Source organism: Hyla sarda, chromosome 4, assembly GCF_029499605.1.
Source record: "Hyla sarda isolate aHylSar1 chromosome 4, aHylSar1.hap1, whole genome shotgun sequence".
Taxonomy (NCBI): Eukaryota; Metazoa; Chordata; class Amphibia; order Anura; family Hylidae; genus Hyla; species Hyla sarda.
This window is the reverse complement of record NC_079192.1, coordinates 211,862,955-211,886,779: the sequence shown is the minus strand read 5'-3', so window position 1 is coordinate 211,886,779 and position 23,825 is coordinate 211,862,955. Positions and strand designations below refer to the sequence as shown.

Here is a 23,825-nt window from a genome sequence, read left to right as displayed (position 1 = left end):
TTATTTTACCATAAAAGGTACGGTGCAACCAAACAAATATAATTTATGTGGGAAAATTTAAAAGAAAACCGCAATTTAGCAAATTTTGGAAGGTTTTGTTTTCAAGCTGTACACTTTCCAGTAAAAATGACATGTTTTCTTTATTTTGTGGGTCAATATGATTAAAATGATTGCCATGTTATATGCTTTTCTATAATTGTACCGCTTAAAAAAAAATCTCAAACCATTTTAACAAAATTTGTATGTTTGAAATTGTCCTATTTTGACCACCTATAACTTTCTCATTTTTCTGTATATGGGGCGGTATGAGAGCTCATTTTTTGCTTCATAATCTGTAGTTTTTATCAGTACCACTTTTGCTTAGGTTTTACTTTTTATACATTTTTTATTAATTTTTTACGGGATAAAATGTGAAAAAAGCAGCAATTTTGGCCTTTAAAATTTTTTTTTTACATTTACACCGTTCACCGTATGGGATAGTGAACAATATATTTTAATATTTCAGACTTTCATGCATGCGGAGATACCAAATATGTGTATTAATTTTTTTTACAGTTTTTTGAGGGTAAAATGGGAAAAACTGACATTTTACTTTTTTATTGGGAGAGGGGATTTTTACTTTTTTATTTAACATTTTTTTACTATTTTTTTTTTTTTTACACTTTAATAGTCCCCATAGGGAACTATTTATAACAATCATTTGATTGCTAATACTGTTCAGTGCTATGTATAGGACATAGGACTGATCAGTATTATCAGTGATCTTCTGCTCTGGTCTGCTCAATCTCAGACCAGAGCAGAAGACCCCGGGAGATAGCCGGAGTCAGGTGAGGGGACCTCCGGCTGCCATGCTGGATGATCGGATCCCTGTGGCAGCGCTGTGGGCGATCCGATCATCCATTCAAAATACCGCAACTGACGCAGATGCCGTGATCTGTATTGAACACGGCATCTGAGGGGTTAATGGCAGTCATTAGCGTGATCACAGATGTCCGCCATTACCGGTGGGTCCCTGGCTGCTGATAGCATCCGGGACCTGCTGCGCATGATGCGATCATGGCGGCGCATAAATGTATGTCATGGTGCGGTAAGTACCACTGCACTATGACGTACATTTACGTCCATTGTCGTTAAGGGGTTAAAGAGAGGCATTGAATATACTCTTTTTCTCTTTTGAAGGTTAACATTAAGAACATCTGGTATGGAGCATCATTTATCTGGTTCATTACATTTCCTCTCAAGTTTTAAATGTTATTTGAATCACAGTTTTACTTACACTACATGTTTTATGTGATCTTTTGGCTTGGATTCAGGTAAGTATTTATCTTAAACTGTGTACAGTGATGGTTATCATGCATTTCTCTAAGTTAAACATGCTGAGAGCCATATAAATACTACCATATTGAGCAATACACTTAAAGGGGTATTCCAGTGAAAAACAAAAAGCTCCAGAAAGTTAAACATATTTTTAAATTACTTTGATTTAAAAAAAAAAAAAAATAATAATAATCCTACGAGTACTTATTAACTGCTGAAGTTGAGTTGTTCTTTTCTGTCTGACAAAAGTGCTCTCTGATGACACCTCTGTCTGTCTCAGGAACTGTCCAGAGTAGGAGCAAATCCCCATAGCAAACCTCTCCTGCTCTGGACAGTTCCTGAGACAGACAGGGGTGTCAGCAGAGAGCACTGTTGTCAGACAAAAAAGAACAACTCAAATTCAGCAGGTGACAAGTACTGGTAGAATTAAAATTTTTAATAGAAGTTATTTACACATCTTTTTAACTTTCTGGAGCCAGTTGATAAGAAAAATGTTTTTTTGACCGGAATACCCCTTTAAGTATTGAGTGAACCCAGTCAAATATGTACAAAAGTTACTAAGTTATTTGATATGTGGGCTATTAAAAAAAGCTACCTAGCTTGTCTTGAATTTGCAATTTCCTTTTGGACACACACACACAAAAAAAAAAAAAAAAAAATGATTCATAGCTCAATAGATATTCTAAGCAGAAACATACTGTAAATGTGTATTCATAATACAGCCTGAACCTGATACTGTATACCAAAATCAAATTGGATAGGACAATTTACCAATAGCACCCCCTTTTCTAGCAAATTCCCCTAGTGTCTAGGTGCTCTGCCACCATCAGACCACTGGCATAGTTCATCTGACAGTTCATTATTTGGATAGGCCTGCTAGGAATCACATTAGGGCTAACACCAGAATCTCACAGACACACATCACTAAGTTAGTAAGAGCAGAAGACAGAATTTAGTACAGGTTACAGAAGCAATGGGGAAGTTTAACATTTACAGAAGTCAGTATATGTAGAGGGTAGCAATCCATTCATGAAATGCACAGGTAACAATAACAGGCATAATGTAACCAGTCAGTTTAGTTCAATAGCAATAATATAGAAAGTTGTGGGGTATATACACGACTTTAACTGGCAACTAGTGAACAACAAATGCTGTTTTGAAAGTGTCACGTTTTCTGCTTGAGTGGGTGGCTGCTGCCACTGTGTACTCTGTACTCTAAGTAAGCCATTTAGATGGTAGAAATAATACCTACAACTATCCACGTGCTTTTATTATGTTATTACATATCATGGTTACTTATTGTAGCAACTTCTGCAGTTCTCTTCCCTGTTACGGATGCTCTCTACTGAATACATGTGCAGTCCCTGGCTTCCCGTCTCTGCTCTAATACTGCTAGGAACTTTGGTGTTGTAAAGTATGTGTGTTGCTGCCCTCTGATCTATTAAAGTGCCAGTATGAGCCAGAGGTTCTTTTTCCCCGATCAAATCCTTTTGCCCATTTAACCCCTTAAGGACCAAGCCTACTTTCACCTCAACCTCTTAAGCGGTACGCCCTGACTCCGGTCCCGGTATAAAATGCGGGGTCACGCCGTGACTGGGTCAGTCCCAGCGGCTAATGACAGCTGGGACCCTGGGTTGATCGCCGCATCTAAAATGCTTGGGACCATTACGGTGAGATTGCGATGTCCCGATCAGCCAGAATGCGAGCGGAGGTCCCCTCACCTGCCTCCATTGCGTCCGATCAGCGGTTGATTGCTCCAAGCCTGAAATCCAGAATTGAGCAATCGACCGCCGATTACATTGATCTTTGCAGCGTCAATGATTGGCAGTGATCTGTTTATGAGTTTGGTATGTGCAGTGAAATAGCCACCAGGGGGGCTATAACACTGAAAAAAAAAAAAAAAAGTGTAAAAAAAGGTAATAAAGATCATTTAACACCTTCCCTAATAAAAGTAAGAATCACCCCCCTTTTTCCCATTAAAAAACCTGTGTAAATAAAAATCAACATTTGTGGTATCGCCGCGTGCAAAAATGTCCAAACTATAAAAAAATATATTGTTAATTAAACTGCACAGTCAATGGCGTACATGCAAAAAAAAAAATCCAAAGTCCAAAATAGCGTATTTTTGTTCACTTTTTATATCATGAAAAAATGATTCACCGTGGATATTTTAGTAAGCCATAATTTGGAATTTTTGGTGCAAAATTGAAAGGGTTATGATTTTCAGAAGGTGATGAGGAAAAAATGAAAATGCAAAAAAGGGAAAAACCATGCGTGCTTAACCCCTTAAGGACCAATGACGTACCGGTACGTCATTGGTCCTGCTCTTCTGATATAACGCGGGGTTACACAGTAACCCCGCGTCATATCATGGCGGGCCCGGCGTCATAGTGAAGCCGGGACCCGCCTCTAATAGCGCGCAGCGCCGATCGCGGCGCCGCGCGCTATTAACCCTTTAGCCGCGCGCTCAAAGCTGAGCCGCGCGGCTAAAAGTGAAAGTGAAAGTTCCCGGCTAGCTCAGTCGGGCTGTTCGGGATAGCCGCGGCTAATCGCGGCATCCCGAACAGCTGACAGGACAGCGGGAGGGCCCCTTCCTGCCTCCTCGCTGTCCGATCGCCGAATGACTGCTCAGTGCCTGAGATCCAGGCATGAGCAGTCATGCGGCAGAATCGTTGATCACTGGTTTCTTATGAGAAACCAGTGATCAACATAGAAGATCAGTGTGTGCAGTGTTATAGGTCCCTATGGGACCTATAACACTGCAAAAAAAAAGTGAAAAAAAAAAGTGAATAAAGATCATTTAACTCCTCCCCTATTAAAAGTTTGAATCACCCCCCTTTTCCAATAAAAAAAAAACACAGTGTAAATAAAAATAAAAATAAACATATGTGGTATCACCGCGTGCGGAAATGTCCGAATTATAAAAATATATCATTAATTAAACCGCTCGGTCAATGGCGTGCGCGCAAAAAAATTCCAAAGTCCAAAATAGTGCATTTTTGGTCACTTTTTATATCATTTAAAAATGAATAAAAAGTGATCAATAAGTCCTATCAATGCAAAAATGGTACCGTTAAAAACTTCAGATCACGGCGCAAAAAATGAGCCCTCATACCGCCCCATACACGGAAAAATAAAAAAGTTATAGGGGTCAGAAGATGACAATTTTAAACGTATTAATTTTCCTGCATGTAGTTATGATTTTTTCCAAAAGTCCGACAAAATGAAACCTATATAAGTAGGGTATCATTTTAATCGTATGGACCTACAGAATACATATCAGGTGTCATTTTTACCGAAAAATGTACTACGTAGAAACGGAAGCCCCCAAAAGTTACAAAACAGCGTTTTTTTTTCAATTTTGTCGCACAATGATTTTTTTTCCCGCTTCACCATAGATTTTTGGGCAAAATGACTGACGTCATTACAAAGTAGAATTGGTGGCGCAAAAAATAAGCCATCATATGGATTTTTAGGTGTAAATTTGAAAGAGTTATGATTTTTTAAAGGCAAGGAGCAAAAAACGAAAATGCAAAAACGGAAAAACCTCCGGTCCTTAAGGGGTTAAGGGGTTAAGGACCAGGCCAATTTTCGTTTTTGCACTTTCGTTTTTTCCTCCTCTCCTTTTAAAAATCATACCGCTTTCAATTTTACACCTACAGACCCATATAATGGCTTGTTCTCTGCGACACCAATTGTACTTTGTACTTTGTAATGACATCAATCATTTAATAACAAAATCTACCGCAAAACCAAAAAATATATATTTGTGGGGTGAAATTGAAAAAGAAAATGCCATTTTGTAACTTTTGGGGGCTTCCGTTTCTACATAGTGCAATTTTTGGTAAAAATGACACCTTATCTTTATTCTGTAGGTCCATACAGTTGCAAGGATACCCAAATTATGTAGATTTTATTTTATTTTACTACTTAAAAAAAAATCCTAACTAAATGCACCAAAATTTGTAGGTTTAAAATTTTTATTTTCTGACCCCTATAATTTTTTTTATTGTTCTGCTTTCGGGGCTATATGAGGGCTAATTTTTTTGCGCCGTGGTCTGTAGTTGTTATCATTACCATTTTTGTTTTAATGGGACTTTTTGATCACTTTTTATTAATATTTTTATGGTATGTGAAGTGGCCCAAAATACACAATTATGGACTTTGTTTTTTTTTTTTATGTGTACACCATCGACCGTGTGGTTTGCTAACCATATATTTTAATAGTTTTGACATTTACGCATGCGGCGGTACCACATAAGTTTCCTTTTATTGCATTATTTTATTTAAAAATGGGAAAGGGGGGGGATTTACACTTTTCATAGGGAAGGGGGTTCATTCACTTTTATTAACTTTTTTTTTTTAGCCCCCACAACATAGCATTGATCAGTGTAATCGGGGCTCTGCTGCTCTAGCCTGCTGTGCAAGCATAGAGCAGTAGATCGCTGATCAGACGACGGAGAGGCAGGGGAGGACCCTCTTGTCGTCCGGTAAGCTGATCGGGACATCACAATTATGTTGCAATAGTCCTGATCAGCTCGGCTGAGCTTCCGGGAGGGTTTCACTTTAATTTTAGATGCCACAATCAACTTTGATCACGGCATTTAAAGGGTTATTGGCCCATTTGGCAGTGCCCAGCATTAGCCGTGGGTCCTGGCTGCCCGTATCAACCAGGACCCACGAGGTTTAACCTCTTCTCCACCTGTGAAAATGGTTTAAACCCTGTTAGCAGGACCAGGGCAGCAGTACCTGTTTGCCCTTGGTCCTGGATGGGTTAAGGATCCTTATTTCATGAGTAGAAAGTTTCCTATAGATGTATTGGCCAACAACATATTTCTGCGGCTGTGTGGAAATTTGGTGTGTCTTCAGACTGTCTGATCTGAGTTTTCCCCATCTATTAGTTTTCTTAGTTTCTTGCCAAATTTCATATGTTTTGGCACATCTAATCTTAACCCCTTAAGGACTCAGCCCATTTTGGCCTTAAGGACTCAGACAATTTAATTTTTACGTTTTCATTTTTTCCTCCTCGCCTTCTAAAAATCATAACTCTTTTATATTTTCATCCACAGACTAGTATGAGGGCTTGTTTTTTGCGCGACCAGTTGTCCTTTGTAATGACATCACTCATTATATCATAAAATGTATGGCGCAACCAAAAAACACTATTTTTGTGGGGAAATTAAAACGAAAAATGCAATTTTGCTAATTTTGGAAGGTTTTGTTTTCACGCCGTACAATTTCTGGTAAAAATGACGTGTGTTCTTTATTCTGAGGGTCAATACGATTAAAATGATACCCATTATTATATACTTTTCTATTATTGTTGTGCTTAAAAAAAATCACAAACTTTTTAACCAAATTAGTACGTTTATAATCCCTTTATTTTGATGACCTATAACTTTTTTATTTTTCCGTATAAGCGGCGGTATGGGGGCTCATTTTTTGCGCCATGATCTGTACTTTTTTTTGATACCACATTTGTATATAAAAAACTTTTAATACATTTTTTATAATTTTTTTTTTAATAAAATGTATTAAAAAAGTAGGAATTTTGGACTTTTTAAATTTTTTTTCGTTCACGCCTTTCACCGTACGGGATCATTAACATTTTATTTTAATAGTTCGGACATTTACGCACGCGGCAATACCAAATATGTCTATAAAAAATGTTTTTTACGCTTTTTGGGGGTAAAATAGGAAAAAACTGACGTTTTACTTTTTTATTGGGGGAGGGGATTTTTCACTTTTTTTTTACTTTTACTTTTACATTTTTTTACATTTTTTTTTACACTTGAATAGTCCCCATAGGGGACTATTCATAGCAATACCATGATTGCTAATACTGATCTGTTCTATGTATAGGACATAGAACAGATCAGTATTATCGGTCATCTCCTGCTCTGGTCTGCTCGATCACAGACCAGAGCAGGAGACGCCGGGAGCCGCACGGAGGAAGGTGAGGGGACCTCCGTGCGGCGTTATGAATGATCGGATCCCCGCAGCAGCGCTGCGGGCGATCCGATCGTTCATTTTAATCGCGAACTGCCGAAGATGCCGGGATCTGTATTGATCCCGGCACCTGAGGGGTTAATGGCGGACGCCCGCGAGATCGCGGGCGTCGGCCATTGCCGGCGGGTCCCTGGCTGCGATCAGCAGCCGGGATCAGCCGCGCATGACACGGGCATCGCTCCGATGCCCGCGGTTATGCTTAGGACGTAAATGTACTTCCTGGTGCGTTAAGTACCACCTCACCAGGACGTACATTTACGTCCTGCGTCCTTAAGGGGTTAAAGGGGTACTCCGCCATAGACATCTTGTCCCCTATGCAAAGGATAGGGGATAGGGGATAAGATGAGTGATCGCGGGGCCCTGTCACTGGGGACCCCGCTATCTCGGCTGTAGCATCCCAGACATTTCATGCACGGAGAGAACTTGTGTCATTGTCAAAAAAAATTTACAATAGCGCAACTCGTATTAGACAGTTTTTTTTGTTAACCAGATTTTTTTCACAGATTGTTCTCTTTGTCCTGCCCATTGAATGGTATATTGTCAAGAGAGGTAATGGGAATCCTAAAAAAAAGACTCTACAGGTAAAAAGACTTGTCTGTGTTTAGTCATCTTTGGTATGTCTTTGGGAAGTAACTTTGAATACAAGAGTAAAAAGATATTGCAGGAAGAACATATGTTGAATCCCTATGTGTTTCAGTCAACAGACGATCATAGAACCACATATTTATATAATGACTGACTCTGACTTAACAGTGACATAAGGAATAGCTTCAGTGCATAGATACAATATATATATATATATATATATATATATATATATATATATATATATATATATATATATATATATAGATTAGTTAGGAGTAGCCGTATTAGTCCAGTGATGCAAAAAGCAAAATCATCGGTAGTTGCAGTATCTTGTAATACCTTTTTTATTGGACTAACAAGATTTTGTAGAGACAAGCTTTCGGGATTCCTCCCTTTATCAAGTCATAAGCATTTCTGAGCTCACAAGGAGAAAACACAGGTTCTATCTCACAAAATATGCAGGGGTTAAAACAACATTAGTGGAGAATGGACATTAAGTTGGGCCATAAATTGTATAGCAATAGGACGATAGATACAGATAAGGATGAGGAGGGGGGGGGGGGCTGGAGAGCAGAGGTGAGAATAGTGGTTACGCTGGACAGACAATTTTACTACAGAACCATAGACTGAAGATAAGACTTAGACAGGGGAGGGGGAGCAGGGGTGTGATGGTGTTAGAGCAGGGAGAGAGTAGAGAGTTTAGCAAAGGTTATAGGAAATTTTGATAATGGGATAAGAAGCTTAAATCCACATTAAGTCCTCTGTTCTTGGAGTCATAAAACACTATAATTTTGGCTTCAAATGTCTTTCTTTCCTGGGTGTTCTTGAAGTTTCCTTTCAGGATCTTGATTTTGAGGTCCTGTAGTGAGTGACTTGTTTGAGTGAAGTGGTGTCCAACTGGGGTGCAATAGTCCTTTTCTCTATGGTTGTTGATGGACGATCTGTGGAGGTTCATCCTTTTATTGAGTTGCTGGCTGGTCTCACCAATGTGACATCCCAGGTCACACTTGGTGCATTGTATCATGTAGACTACATTCTCTGTGGTGCAGGAGTATTGTCCCTTGATGTTGTATGTCTTGTTGTTGTGGGAGGCCTCAGAATTTGTGCAGATGTGTTGACAGAGTTTACAGTGCGGTTTGGCGCAGGGTTTGGTCCCATTGTCTGTATCTGATGTGTCTGTGGGTAGTTTCCTATTGACCAGTTTTTGTTTTAAGTTGGGTGGTTGTCTGAAGGCCAAGATGGGTGGTTCAGGAAAGATTTGCTTTAACACCTCATCTTCTGCTAGTATTGGCTGCAGGTCCTTGATGATTTTGCGTATTTCCTCAAGGGTGGGATTGTATGTGGCTACCAGTGGTATGCGTGATGAGTTTTGTTTCTCTCTGTATTGCAGCAGGTGTTCACGTGGTGTTTGAAGAGCAGAGTGGATTTTCTTATGGATGGTCCTTGGTTTGTAACCTTTTTGTTTAAATTTCTCAGCTAGCGTTTGTAGATGTGTGTCTCTGTCATCAGGGTTGGAGCAGATGCGGTGGTACCTGATGGCTTGGCTGTATATTATGCCTTTCTTGGTGTGGGACGGATGGGAACTTGAATTGTGTAGATAGCTAGATCGGTCTGTGGGCTTTCTGTATACAGATGTCTGTATTGTGTCCTTGTTTATAGTTACAGTGGTGTCCAGAAAGTTTACACTTTCTGTAGAGAAGTCCATTTTGAGTTTGATGGATGGATTAAATGTGTTGAAGGCATCATGAAATTGTTTCATGATGCCTTCAACACATTTCATGATGCCTTCAACACATTTAATCCATCCATCAAACTCAAAATGGACTTCTCTACAGAAAGTGTAAACTTTCTGGACACCACTGTAACTATAAACAAGGACACAATACAGACATCTGTATACAGAAAGCCCACAGACCGATCTAGCTATCTACACAATTCAAGTTCCCATCCGTCCCACACCAAGAAAGGCATAATATACAGCCAAGCCATCAGGTACCACCGCATCTGCTCCAACCCTGATGACAGAGACACACATCTACAAACGCTAGCTGAGAAATTTAAACAAAAAGGTTACAAACCAAGGACCATCCATAAGAAAATCCACTCTGCTCTTCAAACACCACGTGAACACCTGCTGCAATACAGAGAGAAACAAAACTCATCACGCATACCACTGGTAGCCACATACAATCCCACCCTTGAGGAAATACGCAAAATCATCAAGGACCTGCAGCCAATACTAGCAGAAGATGAGGTGTTAAAGCAAATCTTTCCTGAACCACCCATCTTGGCCTTCAGACAACCACCCAACTTAAAACAAAAACTGGTCAATAGGAAACTACCCACAGACACATCAGATACAGACAATGGGACCAAACCCTGCGCCAAACCGCACTGTAAACTCTGTCAACACATCTGCACAAATTCTGAGGCCTCCCACAACAACAAGACATACAACATCAAGGGACAATACTCCTGCACCACAGAGAATGTAGTCTACATGATACAATGCACCAAGTGTGACCTGGGATGTCACATTGGTGAGACCAGCCAGCAACTCAATAAAAGGATGAACCTCCACAGATCGTCCATCAACAACCATAGAGAAAAGGACTATTGCACCCCAGTTGGACACCACTTCACTCAAACAGGTCACTCCCTACAGGACATCAAAATCAAGATCCTGAAAGGAAACTTCAAGAACACCCAGGAAAGAAAGACATTTGAAGCCAAAATTATAGTGTTTTATGACTCCAAGAACAGAGGACTTAATGTGGATTTAAGCTTCTTATCCCATTATCAAAATTTCCTATAACCTTTGCTAAACTCTCTACTCTCTCCCTGCTCTAACACCATCACACCCCTGCTCCCCCTCCCCTGTCTAAGTCTTATCTTCAGTCTATGGTTCTGTAGTAAAATTGTCTGTCCAGCGTAACCACTATTCTCACCTCTGCTCTCCAGCCCCCCCCCCTCCTCATCCTTATCTGTATCTATCGTCCTATTGCTATACAATTTATGGCCCAACTTAATGTCCATTCTCCACTAATGTTGTTTTAACCCCTGCATATTTTGTGAGATAGAACCTGTGTTTTCTCCTTGTGAGCTCAGAAATGCTTATGACTTGATAAAGGGAGGAATCCCGTAAGCTTGTCTCTACAAAATCTTGTTAGTCCAATAAAAAAGGTATTACAAGATACTGCAACTACCGATGATTTTGCTTTTTATATATATATATATATATATATATATATATATATATATATATATATATCTATATATATTTATATATATATATATATATATATATATATATATATATATATATATATATTTGCATAAATTATTTTCTTACTTGCATTTGTAGTTTTCTGGAGCAAAATTATGCTGATGTGGAAATTGGGAATCCCATCGCTGACACACAATGCCGTTGAAGGTTGTTTTCACAGTTCCCCTATAGCCTTCTCCTTGACTCTTTACACAATCTGTTGTAATATTGGTGGGATCAACGGTACTGTATGCTGAAATATAACCAAATTATAAAAGGGTTATCTCATTTGTTTATTTGAAATTAAACTATGCTCATTGTATTTACTGAGAGCACTAGACCTATATACATCCTGTAATACAACGAAAAGCCATAGCACATTAAGATGATCCCTTATCTGTGACCTCAGGGGTGACAAAATCACATGGACACTGTCCCATTCCTACTGTAGGTCAAATGCAGACTTCATATTTTTCTTAAAAATTCAAATAAACCCACAATACCAATTAAACTAATGGGCAGCTTTTCCCATATTTAGGACTTAAACATCTGGTATACAAGCTTACATTGTAATCCTTGATATTTTCTGATGTATTATGATATTTGTTTTGGCAATCTTATTCCAAGGGATGCCAGATCATTTCTGCAGTGCGTTCATTTACTGGATTTTATGTCAAATGCCTTTTCTTTTATGGAAAATGTAAACAACATATTCCAAAAAATGTCTTAATATAGAACATGTTCTAAACCAGATTATATTGTAATAAGTCAGCATACTTAATGAACTCATCTGAACATGTTGACTGTGTCTAAATTTAAAGGTCTGTTGTGTCATTCATGGTGTTTTCAAGTCTTATTGAGTAAATTGAGTCTTCAATAATGTATGTTTAATCTTAAATCCTCTTAATCTTAAACAACATTTATTTTTCCAGAGGAATCTAAATAGTATTTACCTGTACTACAGAAGACCATAGTGTAATATATGATTTCCATTAATGCTAATAATATAATAATAAATATTTAGAATTTATATTTCTTTTTAGTGTTCCTGCTTATTCAAAACAAAAAATGTTCAAAAGATGTTACATTATGCATGATTTGTTTGACAAACTTCCAAATCCAGGCTATATTTATAATGAATCATAATTTTTTTGACCTTTTTTTTTTTTAAATGTTACTCAAAAATAAACTGATCACGTGGTGTCTGGGTTCTGCAACCTCCTGCAACATAACATGAATGTGAGTGTTGCATTCTCTTGCAACACCCCAAAAGGGATAATAAAACATTTTACAATTTTTATTTGAAGTACCTCTTAACTAGAAGGAAGGGAGCTCTCTCTCTCTCTCTGGTGCCACCCATTTGAGGTAGTACACCTGCAAGTCATTGCTCTACCCCTTTAAAAGTCTCAAAACATGACTGGGGATTATTAGCCCAAAAATAATCTCCTCCAAACAGTTACCCATCTACAGACAGCTTGTTCAGGGTTCTTTCTCCCCATCGGTGTAGTCTATTGGGTGTTGTGGGACTGAGGAGGTAATGTTTCTCCTTGAGAAGAGCATCAAACTTGTGTAGGTGTCTTATAGGTTACACCCTGCTCCACTGGAAAACATTTTTAGAAGTAGCTCTCTTTCAGAAGAAAAAGCTTGCTCTGGGGCCACCTATTGGTAGCATTTGTCCAAGTCAATGTTCAGTCCCTTTAAGAGTCTTGAAACTTGAATGGGGATTATTAGCCACGTCTCCAGAAAAGGAAGAGTTACCCATCTGTAGACAGCTTGTTAAGGGTTCTTGTCAGTACAGAGGAAAGTGCTAGCTCGCTAGTAGAGAGGCCTTTATCAATGGAGTGAAGGGGTGATGTTTTTACTTGAGGAGAGCAACACAATTGTGTGTGGAAATAAGATGGAGGAGTGGATAACACAATGGCCCAGAATGCTGTCTCATTGCAACCCGACTCACTCTCCATTTTACTGAGAAAACCCGAAAAGGGGTGTGTCTGTCAGAAAAGGAGGCATGTTCACATAAAAGGGGCGTGTTCCCGACATTTTAATAAAAATCCTACATATTTACTAAGGTTTCCACAGAATATGTGGTGGATTTGAGTTGAGGAAAACCCTACAGATCAGAGCATGTGTAAAAAAAGCAAAATGTAGGGAAAAGTGCAAAATGTAGGGAAACCTTAGTAAATACCATGGAAAAAAAATTGTAGGAAATAAAAACCCACAAAGAAACCTACTGTCACGATTCGGCTTACGGGTTGTGGATCCGCTGTGTCAGCGAGGGATTGGCGTGGACCGTGCTAGTGGACCGGTTCTAAGAGGCTACTGGTTTTCACCAGAGCCCGCCGCAAAGCGGGATGGTCTTGCTGCGGCAGTAGCAACCAGGTCGTATCCACTAGCAACGGCTCAACCTCGCTGACTGCTGAGAAGGCGTGGGACAGAAGGACTAGGCAGAGGCAAGGTCAGACGTAGCAGAAGGTCGGGGGCAGGCGGCAAGGTTCGTAGTCAGGATGGATAGCAGAAGTTCAGGTAACACAGGCTTTGGACACACTAAACGCTTTCACTGGCACAAGGCAACAAGATCCGGCAGGGGAGTGCAGGGGCAGTGATCAGATATAGTCTGGGAGCAGGTGGGAGCCAATTAAGTTAATTGGGCCAGGCACCAATCATTGGTGCACTGGCCCTTTAAGTCTCAGAGAGCTGGCGCGCGCGCGCCCTAGAGAGCGGAGCCGCGCGCGCCAGCACATGACAGCAGGGGACCGGGACGGGTAAGTGACCTGGGATGCGATTCGCGAGCGGGCGCGTCCCGCTGTGCGAATCGCATCCCCGACGGCCATGACAGTGCAGCGCTCCCGGTCAGCGGGACCGACCGGGGCGCTGCGGAGAGAGAGACGCCGTGAGCGCTCCGGGGAGGAGCGGGGACCCGGAGCGCTAGGCGTAACAGTACCCCCCCCCTTAGGTCTCCCCTTTTCTTTGTCCGGTAACTGCCTCCCCTGGGATGAGGACACCGGGAAAGAATGGAGGGTTTCCTCAACGGCAGGCAGCACAGCAGGAGTGGGAATGGGGAGGGAGGGCAGAGGGCGAAGCCTGGCACGGGGCAGTGTTACACCAGGACGGGGGCCATGAGGAGGCACTGAGGCTCGCCTGACGGGACTGGGAGGGGGGGAGAGGCACTTCCTATGGCAGGCAGAGTCCCAGTTCTTGATCTCCCCGGTGGTCCAATCAAGAGTGGGAGAATGAAGCCGGAGCCATGGCAGACCGAGGAGGACCTCAGAGGTACAGTTGGGAAGGACGAATAACTCAATCCTTTCGTGGTGGGGTCCAATAGACATCAGGAGGGGTTCTGTGCGGTAACGCACGGTGCAATCCAATCTGACTCCGTTGACCGCGGAAATGTAGAGCGGCTTGACGAGACGGGTCACCGGGATGCTGAATTTATTCACAAACGACTCCAAAATAAAATTCCCAGAGGCACCAGAGTCCAAGCAGGCCACGGCTGAGAGGGAGGAGTTGGCTGAAGGAGAAATCCGCACGGGCACCGTGAGACGTGGAGAAGCAGACTTAGAACCAAGAGACGCCACACCCACGTGAGCTGGGTGCGTGCGTGCGTTTCCCAGACGTGGAGGACGGATAGGGCAATCCACCAAGAAATGCTCGGTACTGGCACAGTAAAGACAGAGATTTTCTTCCCTACGGCGATTCCTCTCTTCCTGGGTCAGGCGAGACCGATCCACTTGCATGGCCTCCTCGGCGGGAGGCCCAGGCGTAGATTGCAACGGATACTGTGGGAGAGGTGCCCAGAGATCTAAGTCTTTTTCCTGGCGGTGCTCTTGGTGTCGCTCAGAAAAACGCATGTCAATGCGGGTAGCCAAATGGATGAGTTCTTGCAGGTTGGCAGGAATCTCTCGTGCGGCCAGCACATCCTTGATGCGACTGGATAGGCCTTTTTTAAAGGTCGCGCAGAGAGCCTCGTTATTCCATGATAACTCGGAAGCAAGAGTACGAAATTGGATGGCGTACTCGCCCACTGAAGAATTACCCTGGACCAGGTTCAACAGGGCAGTCTCGGCAGAAGAAGCTCGGGCTGGCTCCTCGAAGACACTCCGGACTTCAGCGAAGAAGGACTGGACTGTGGCTGTGGCAGGATCATTGCGGTCCCAGAGCGGTGTGGCCCAAGACAAGGCCTTTCCTGAAAGAAGGCTTACTACGAACGCCACCTTAGACCGTTCTGTAGGAAACAAGTCCGACAACATCTCCATATGCAGGGAACACTGAGACAAAAATCCACGGCAGAGTGTAGAGTCCCCATCAAATTTGTCCGGCAGGGACAAGCGGAGGCTAGGAGCGGCCACTCGCTGCGGAGGAGGTGCAGGAGCTGGCGGAGGAGATGGTTGCTGCTGTAGCAGAGGCAGAAGTTGCTGTAACGTGGCGGTCAACTGCGACAGCTGCTGTCCTTGTTGGGCAATTTGCTGCGATTGCTGAGCAACCACCGTGGTAAGGTCAGCGAGACTTGGCAGCGGCACCTCAGCGGGATCCATGGCCGGATCTACTGTCACGATTCGGCTTACGGGTTGTGGATCCGCTGTGTCAGCGAGGGATTGGCGTGGACCGTGCTAGTGGACCGGTTCTAAGAGGCTACTGGTTTTCACCAGAGCCCGCCGCAAAGCGGGATGGTCTTGCTGCGGCAGTAGCAACCAGGTCGTATCCACTAGCAACGGCTCAACCTCGCTGACTGCTGAGAAGGCGTGGGACAGAAGGACTAGGCAGAGGCAAGGTCAGACGTAGCAGAAGGTCGGGGGCAGGCGGCAAGGTTCGTAGTCAGGATGGATAGCAGAAGTTCAGGTAACACAGGCTTTGGACACACTAAACGCTTTCACTGGCACAAGGCAACAAGATCCGGCAGGGGAGTGCAGGGGCAGTGATCAGATATAGTCTGGGAGCAGGTGGGAGCCAATTAAGCTAATTGGGCCAGGCACCAATCATTGGTGCACTGGCCCTTTAAGTCTCAGAGAGCTGGCGCGCGCGCGCCCTAGAGAGCGGAGCCGCGCGCGCCAGCACATGACAGCAGGGGACCGGGACGGGTAAGTGACCTGGGATGCGATTCGCGAGCGGGCGCGTCCCGCTGTGCGAATCGCATCCCCGACGGCCATGACACTGCAGCGCTCCCGGTCAGCGGGACCGACCGGGGCGCTGCGGAGAGAGAGACGCCGTGAGCGCTCCGGGGAGGAGCGGGGACCCGGAGCGCTAGGCGTAACACCTACACTCCACTTTTAGTAAATCACGGCCAATGACTCATATGGAAAAGAAAAGACTAGCTAGTAAGAAAGTCAAATAAACATCATTAACATATGTTTATATAATCTTAGGCAATTCTACAGCCCTGATATATATATATATATATATATATATATATATATATATATATATATATATTTATATATATATATATATATATATATATATATATATATTTATGGACTAAGACCTTAGAATAAAGATTAATTTAGGGAAAGTATATCTTTTCATAAAGTTCTGCATTTCTGCTTTTTGTATCTGTTGGTAGAAAAAAAAATTCTTTGATCTCTATTTAAAGCTAGGAAGTAAAATTTAAAATGAGATTTTTTTGGGGGGGGAAATAAATGTACTCAAAGCTAACGATTTACTGGTAATGTTAAACTAAATGTATATTGGCAGTCTGGTATGCTAATAAACATAAAGTAAGCCACACAGTAGGATATATTTAGTTACTACTCACCACAGGGTTTAATTGCACAGAACTCCCATGGGGTGTCAGGGTCAAGCGTGTAACACCATGGTCTCGCCTTGCCATCAGGGTTGCGGCAGTAATTATCATTCAGACCCTTGTTAGGATATCTGGAAAGGCAGTTTAAAAAGAAAGAACACTTATGTGTCATCCAAGCAGACTGACAGCCCAAGATCACCTTTCATTCTTAGCGCGCCCAATTAGGTGTGGGTTTCATAAACACAGCATGGTATTTCTACTCATTAGGAAAGCTGATGATAACAGGAGGAAAGCCTATCCTTTCAACTGGTAATGAGATTTGTGATGTTCTGCTTGTTACTTGGATTTTAGGAGGATTAAAGTCATTATTTCTTTTAAATCATTCATTTTATTATCTTTCTTTTAGTTAAAATCATAGCAATCATGCATTAAAATATTGGAATCAAAGGTCAATTTCATATGGAGCAGCATGTTAAACCTTGCAATGGTTTTCAAGATTAATTGTTTGATAGGAAATATTCCCATTTGAAACAGGAAGAAAAGATGAATTAAAGTGGAACTTTATGTGGCATTATGGAAAATACCTAATATTGTGTTAAAGAAATAAATGAGATGTGAGCTCTGATATAATTGCTTTTAGTCTGGGAGTTCTGTGTAAGAAGATTGATTTTTGAGGGAATAATTGGGGGTGGGGGGTGTTGTTCTCCAGCATTGGACAATTCCTATTTGCTACAAAGATCCCTTGACAAAATGCCACAATGCCAATTACAAAGTGTTCCTCTGCTGGGTCACCCAATGATCAGCCGTTACCTGTGGGGAAACCTGTAAATGTTCAATTACCCTACAGCGCCACCGCAGGGGAAACTGAGCATTAAACAGAGACAAACAAAGAGACACCTTTTGTAATTGCTCTCCACTCTGACCGAAAGATTAGGATATTGAAAAGGAGACCCAATTCTATTATCTCAGAATTGCCTAACAAAGTACATGTTTTTTCTGAATCAGAGAGGCATGTTCACACAGCTTACATCTGCATGGTTTTTGGCATGGAAACAAAATGGTGTCACCTTTGTATACCATGCTCCATTTACTTCAATGGGAGCTTTGATGCCCCACCCCCGTGCACTGCACACGACTGCAGCAAATGGGCACAGATTTTACTCATGTGTACATAGGCAAAACCTGTCTATCAATAGAGGGAGGGTGGGCCGTCTGCATGAATACATTAGATGATGCCTTATAGAACAGACATCATGCATAAACTTTAACTAAAGTACCTTATAGTCCCATTTGGCAGAAACACTGCTTAAAATGGCAACATGGTCTCTTTTAAGTATGATACAAACATGAAACAACCTTGTTTCAGACAGATAGATATTCTGCTTGATGGATTACATTCCTGAATAATTAAAGCCAGCCATAGTTCAGAAACCATCTTATTCTTCTTTAACTAGTAAAAACTTACTGACTTATTAGATCTGAAAAACAATGCCACTTCTATAGAACTAAGTCATGCTTACAATGAGTGAGGGTTTCTTAGGTTGCCATCTGTTGCTTACAGAGTTGTGGACAAGAGAAGAACATAGACATTTCCTATATGTAATGGTTGCCTATAAGGTTTCAGTTTGTTATTGTTTATTAGATCACTTATTAGTAAGGCCAGGCCTAATTGTTCTTGATGAATTATATACATTTCTCGTTCTTGATGAATTGTATTAATTCCTTGTTATTCCTTTGTTGTTTTAGGATGGACCATTTTAGAGCAATATTCAGAATTTTTCATTCTGTTAATTCTGTTTAACAAAAGGATGACTGTGAGAATATAGTGTATCATAGAGGACCTCAGAATGAAAAATTCAGAATATTGCTCTAAAATGGTCCATCCTAAAACAACAAAGTAAAAACAAGGAATTTATACAATTCATCAAGAACGAGAAATTTATATAATTGGAGGTAATTGCCACTAGCTATTAGGATTTTTTTTACATTATGTCTAATGGAGGTATTGTTTAAATATTTTCTGATGTATAATATCTCACATAAGTGACTATACCTGTAATGTCCGTTGATTTGTTTTTGTATTTTTCTGTTTAGGTGTGAATTCACACACTAGTTTGTTCAGAGCAGTTTGCCATTTTACCTGGATATGGAATAGTTAATGCTCAATGATAATACCCCTCAATTTTTGTAATTATGTTATTATATGTTTCCATGTGACAATACTGAAGAAATTACAGTTTGCTACAATGTAAAGTAGTGAGTGCACAGCCTGTATAACAGTGTTTACTGTTGCTGTACCTGAAATTAACTCAACACACGATCAATAATGTCTAAACATTGGCAACAAAAGCGAGTACACCCAGCGGAAATGTCCAAATTGAGCCCAAAGTGTCAATATTTTGTGTAGCCACCATTATTTTCCAGCACGGCCTTAAGCCTCTTGGTCACCAAAGCTTCACAGGTTGCCACTGGAGTCCTCTTTCACTTCTCCATGAAAGCATCATGGAGCTTAGAAACCTTGTGCTCCCCTACCTTCCAATTGAGGATTCTCTACAGATGTCAAATTGGGTTATGGTCTGGATACATGCTTGGCCATCCATCTCCTTTATTCTCAGCTTCTTTAGCAGGGCAGTAGCTGTCTTGGAGGTGTGTCTGGGGTTGTTATCATGATCCCCTCCAAAGGGAGAGGATCATGCTTTGCTTCAGTATGTCACAGTACATACTGACATTCATGGTTCCCTCAATGAACTGTAGCACCCCAGTGCCAGCAGCACTTATGCAGCCCCAGACCATGGCACTTCCACCACCACGCAAGACACTTATTTTTGTACTTCTCACCTGGTTGCCACCTCACATGCTTGAAACTATCTCAAACCAAGTTTATCTTGGTCTTATTGGACCACACAACATATTTTTTTGTAAAACATGTATTTTGTTAGATTTTCTTCAGCAAACTGTGTGCTTTCTTGTGCATCATCTTTGAGAGAAACTCCATTCTGGGACCAGAGCCATGCTGCTAAATTTAATGCAGTGTGATATGATCTGAACACTAACAGGCTAACCAATTACCTCTTCAACCTCTGCAGTAATGCTGGCAGCACTCATACATCTATTTACCAAGAACAATCTCTGGATATGACACTGAGCATATGCACTTAACTTCTTTGGTCGACCATGGCGAGGCCTGCTGTGAGTGGAATCTTTTCTGTGAAATCACTGTATGGTCTTGCCTACCGTGCTGCAGCTCAGTTTCATGGTTCTGGTAATCTTCTTTTTAGCCTAGGCCATTTTTGTATAGAGAAACTATTCTTTTTCCAGATCCTCAGAAAGTTCTTTGTCATGAAGTACCATGTTGAACTTCCAGTGGCCAGTACTAGAGAGTGTGATAGCGATAACACCAAATTTATGACACCTGCTCCCCTTCCACACCTAACAACAAGTGACATGACACCAGGGAGGGAAAAAAGCTAAATGGGCCAAATTTGGACATTTCTTCTTCGTGGTGTACTTTCTTTTGATGCCAAGGTTTAGACATTAATGGCTGTGTGTTGAGTTATTTTGAGGTGATACAACATTAAACACTGTTATACAAGTTGTGTACTCACTCCAATGTTAAACAAATGTACCTTATACTGCCTGGTGGACTTTTTTATTTACTGGATGCCTCTCTGTGGCAAACTTCTGTCCTATTCCATACAGAAAATAACACACCATTAGTCTCTGTTAAGTGTTGAGGGGGCATGGCTTAGCAGAAGGAGGGTGTTCCTTTTCTGAAAACTGCCATAGTTTCAGTGTGACTTTGTGTGATAAAAATTGCACTAAAACTGGGGTGTAACATTTTGTAGTAAAGTAGGTCAACTGTTGGCATGCAAATAAACTAGTCAGAACGATGATGTGCCAGGTTTATCAAAGAAATCGAGCCACTGTGGTAAATTTTCACTGTGGTAAGTTTGCACTGCATAAGAAACAGGTAGCATTAAGGTGGACCATTCAGTAGGTTTTTACAATATAAAGTAAGGACATGGCTGTACAGGGCTTTTGACTCTGAATATGTATATACCTCTCATTAGGTAATTACCCCTCTATTGCCAAAATATTAGAGTTAAATATTTGCAGATAACGCTGCTAGATTTCGAGGGAGAGGTAGGGATTAGAGTACAACCTAATAGCTGTCAATTAGGGGGAAGATAAGGTGACTAGCCCACAGAAGGGAGTGACTAACTGGTAAAGGTTCCGAAATGAGCTTGGCTCCAGCAGCCGAGGGGGACCCTCCGTGGGCCAAAAAGCCAAATTTGCATATTTACCTTATTTTTAAACTCTTCTAACTTGGCACTGCAGGGGTTAAGTAACTAAATGGAGGTATACATGGATTAAGGATCAAAAGTCTTTTTTAACCATGCCTTTATTTTATACTGTACAAAATACCCCAAATCTGAGCCATAGTATTTAAATATGTAGATGAGAAACACACATATGAATTTTTCATGTGTTATTTCATTGTAGTTAGGAAAAGTCATTGTTATGCAGAAAACAAAATACCATATACCACCATTTCAGTGTTTGAACAATTACTTTAAAAGGGTTATCCAGCATTAAGAAAACATCACTCTTGTCTTCAGTTTGTATGTGGTATTGCACGAAAAGCAGAGTTGTAACACCACACACAAACTGAGGAAAGGTGTTGTGCTGTTTTGGGGGGAAAAAACTGCTATGTTTTTCTAATCCTGGATGACCCCTTTAACTGAAGCAATTATTACTCACTAACTAAAAGTAAATTGCTGGTCAAGGGACCAATTCTTACGTACAGTGAAGCCTCTCCAAAAGACCACCGCTTTAAGAAGACTACCACCTTATCGAGACAATATATAGGGTGACAGATTTTTAGTAAGCCATACTTTATGCATTCTTTGAGAAGACCACCCTCTAGCAATTCGGGTTGGTCTCCTCATAGAGTTTTCACTCTATTTGTACAAAAGTGCATGCAGTTTCAGCACTTGACTATGCTATACTATTACAAGAATGAGGAATATTTATCAAAACTAGTGCAAAAAATGGTGCAGTTGCCAATAAAAAACAGTGCTTTGGTGCTTATTTTTTTATAAAATGGGTATTGCTGTCCTCTAGTAAGGCCTGGGCTGTGATCTAGATGTGTAGGTGCTGTGTAGTGGAGTCCCTTATAAGAATACCATAGGGTAGATACTTGTAGGATTTTATTAAAATAGATTTATTGAAATATAAAATCTTTATTTATAAAACTCAATGGGGGACATGTATCATTATTTGTGCATGGTAGAAGCAGTTTACCCCTTTTGCCAAATTCTACATTATGCGCAGATGTGCTAAATTTATCAATCAAGCCCAATGAGTTTCATAAATTGTGGGCAAATATAGTAATCTCCTCATACCTCCACTCTTTGAAAAATGCAAGCGTCTATTTAGAGCATCTTGCTATGTGCAGTCCAAGATGGCTTATATTTGCGTAAAAAATATGGTAAATATGCAAGATTTCTGTGGGTAAATGAAATGTACGCAGTGAATATGTCACTCCAAGGCACACCGAAACCTACACATCTGGAGGAAAGGCTCCACCAGAATGTACACAAAAAAGACGCAAAAAAAAAACAGCTTGTGCAGAATTTTGCGCAAAAATTTTAACACAAAACAGGGGTAAAATCTTTGATACATGTCCCCAATGTGTGTATGTGTGTATGTATGTGTGTGTGTGTGTGTGTACGTATGTGTGTATGTTCCAGCATCATATCCAAACGGCTAAAGATATTAACATGAAACTTGGCACACATGTTACTAATATGTCAACAACAAACATAGGATGGGATTTAACCCTTACTTACCCCCATATGCGAAGTCTATGCGAAGTACATGTCTATGCAAAATACATGTTACTGCATAACCTCCAAACAGCTGGAGATATTTCGATAATACTTGGTCACATGTTACTTATATGTCCACTTAAAATATAGGATAGTTAATTTAACCCTTAACTACCCCCATTTGTGAGGGTCAGGGTTTTTGTTTAAAGTCCCATGCAAATCAATGGAAAATGTATGTTCCCACATAACTTCTGTGCGGCTGGATATATTTCAATAATACCTCTTATACATATTACTTATTTGTCAAATAAAAATATATGATAGTTAAATTAACCCTTACCTACACCCTTATATAAATGATGGGTATTTGTTTCAAGTCCCATGCAAGTATATGGGACTTCTAGTACCTTACTCCACAAGCTCCGCTCTGCCTCTCCTGGTGAATGTGTCAGTCCAGCTAGCAAGCCACACCACATTCCACAAAGCCCCACCCACTGTTTAAGCCCCACCCCTTTTATTTTCTACCCTTTTTGTGCATCGGTCTGGCTTGCAAAATCACTCCCAGTCCCACAAAGCCAAGTCCCCTTCTATTTTCAGCTTACAATATCTTCATCACAAATCAGTCCCACCTGAGAACAGGATATGAGGATGGAACATAAGGACAGGATATGAGGATGGGACAAAAGGACGGCATATAAGGTTGGGATATGAGGACGGGTTATGAGGTCGGGATATGAAGTCGGGATGTGAGGTCCGGATGTGAGGTCGGGATATGATGACAGGATATGAGGTCAAGATAGGAGGACGAGATAGGAGGACAGGATATGAGGTTGAGATATGAGGACGGGATATGAAGTTGGGATATGAGGTCGGGAAATGAGGATGGGATATGTGGACCGGATATAAGGTTGAGATAGGAGGACGGGATATGAGGTTGAGATAGGAGATCTGGATAAGAGGACGGGATATGAAGTCGAGACATGAGGACGGGATAGGAGGTCAGGATATGAGGTCGAGATATGATGACGGGATATGAGGACGGAATATGAGGTCGGGATATTAGGACGGGATATGAGGT

The 23,825-nt window shown here is 41.2% G+C and overlaps 1 protein-coding gene across 1 annotated transcript in view; it reads right to left on the bottom strand.

The window, feature by feature from the left end:
• The window catches only part of HGF (hepatocyte growth factor), a 196,585-nt gene that overhangs the window by 61,163 nt on the left and 111,597 nt on the right, over nucleotides 1-23,825 (bottom strand). The window contains exons 7-8 of the mRNA XM_056573419.1: nucleotides 16,929-17,047; nucleotides 11,267-11,432 (exon numbers count right to left, since the gene is read on the bottom strand). Of these exons, the coding sequence (XP_056429394.1) occupies nucleotides 11,267-11,432; nucleotides 16,929-17,047 (285 nt within the window). The remainder of the gene's footprint in view (nucleotides 1-11,266; nucleotides 11,433-16,928; nucleotides 17,048-23,825) is intronic.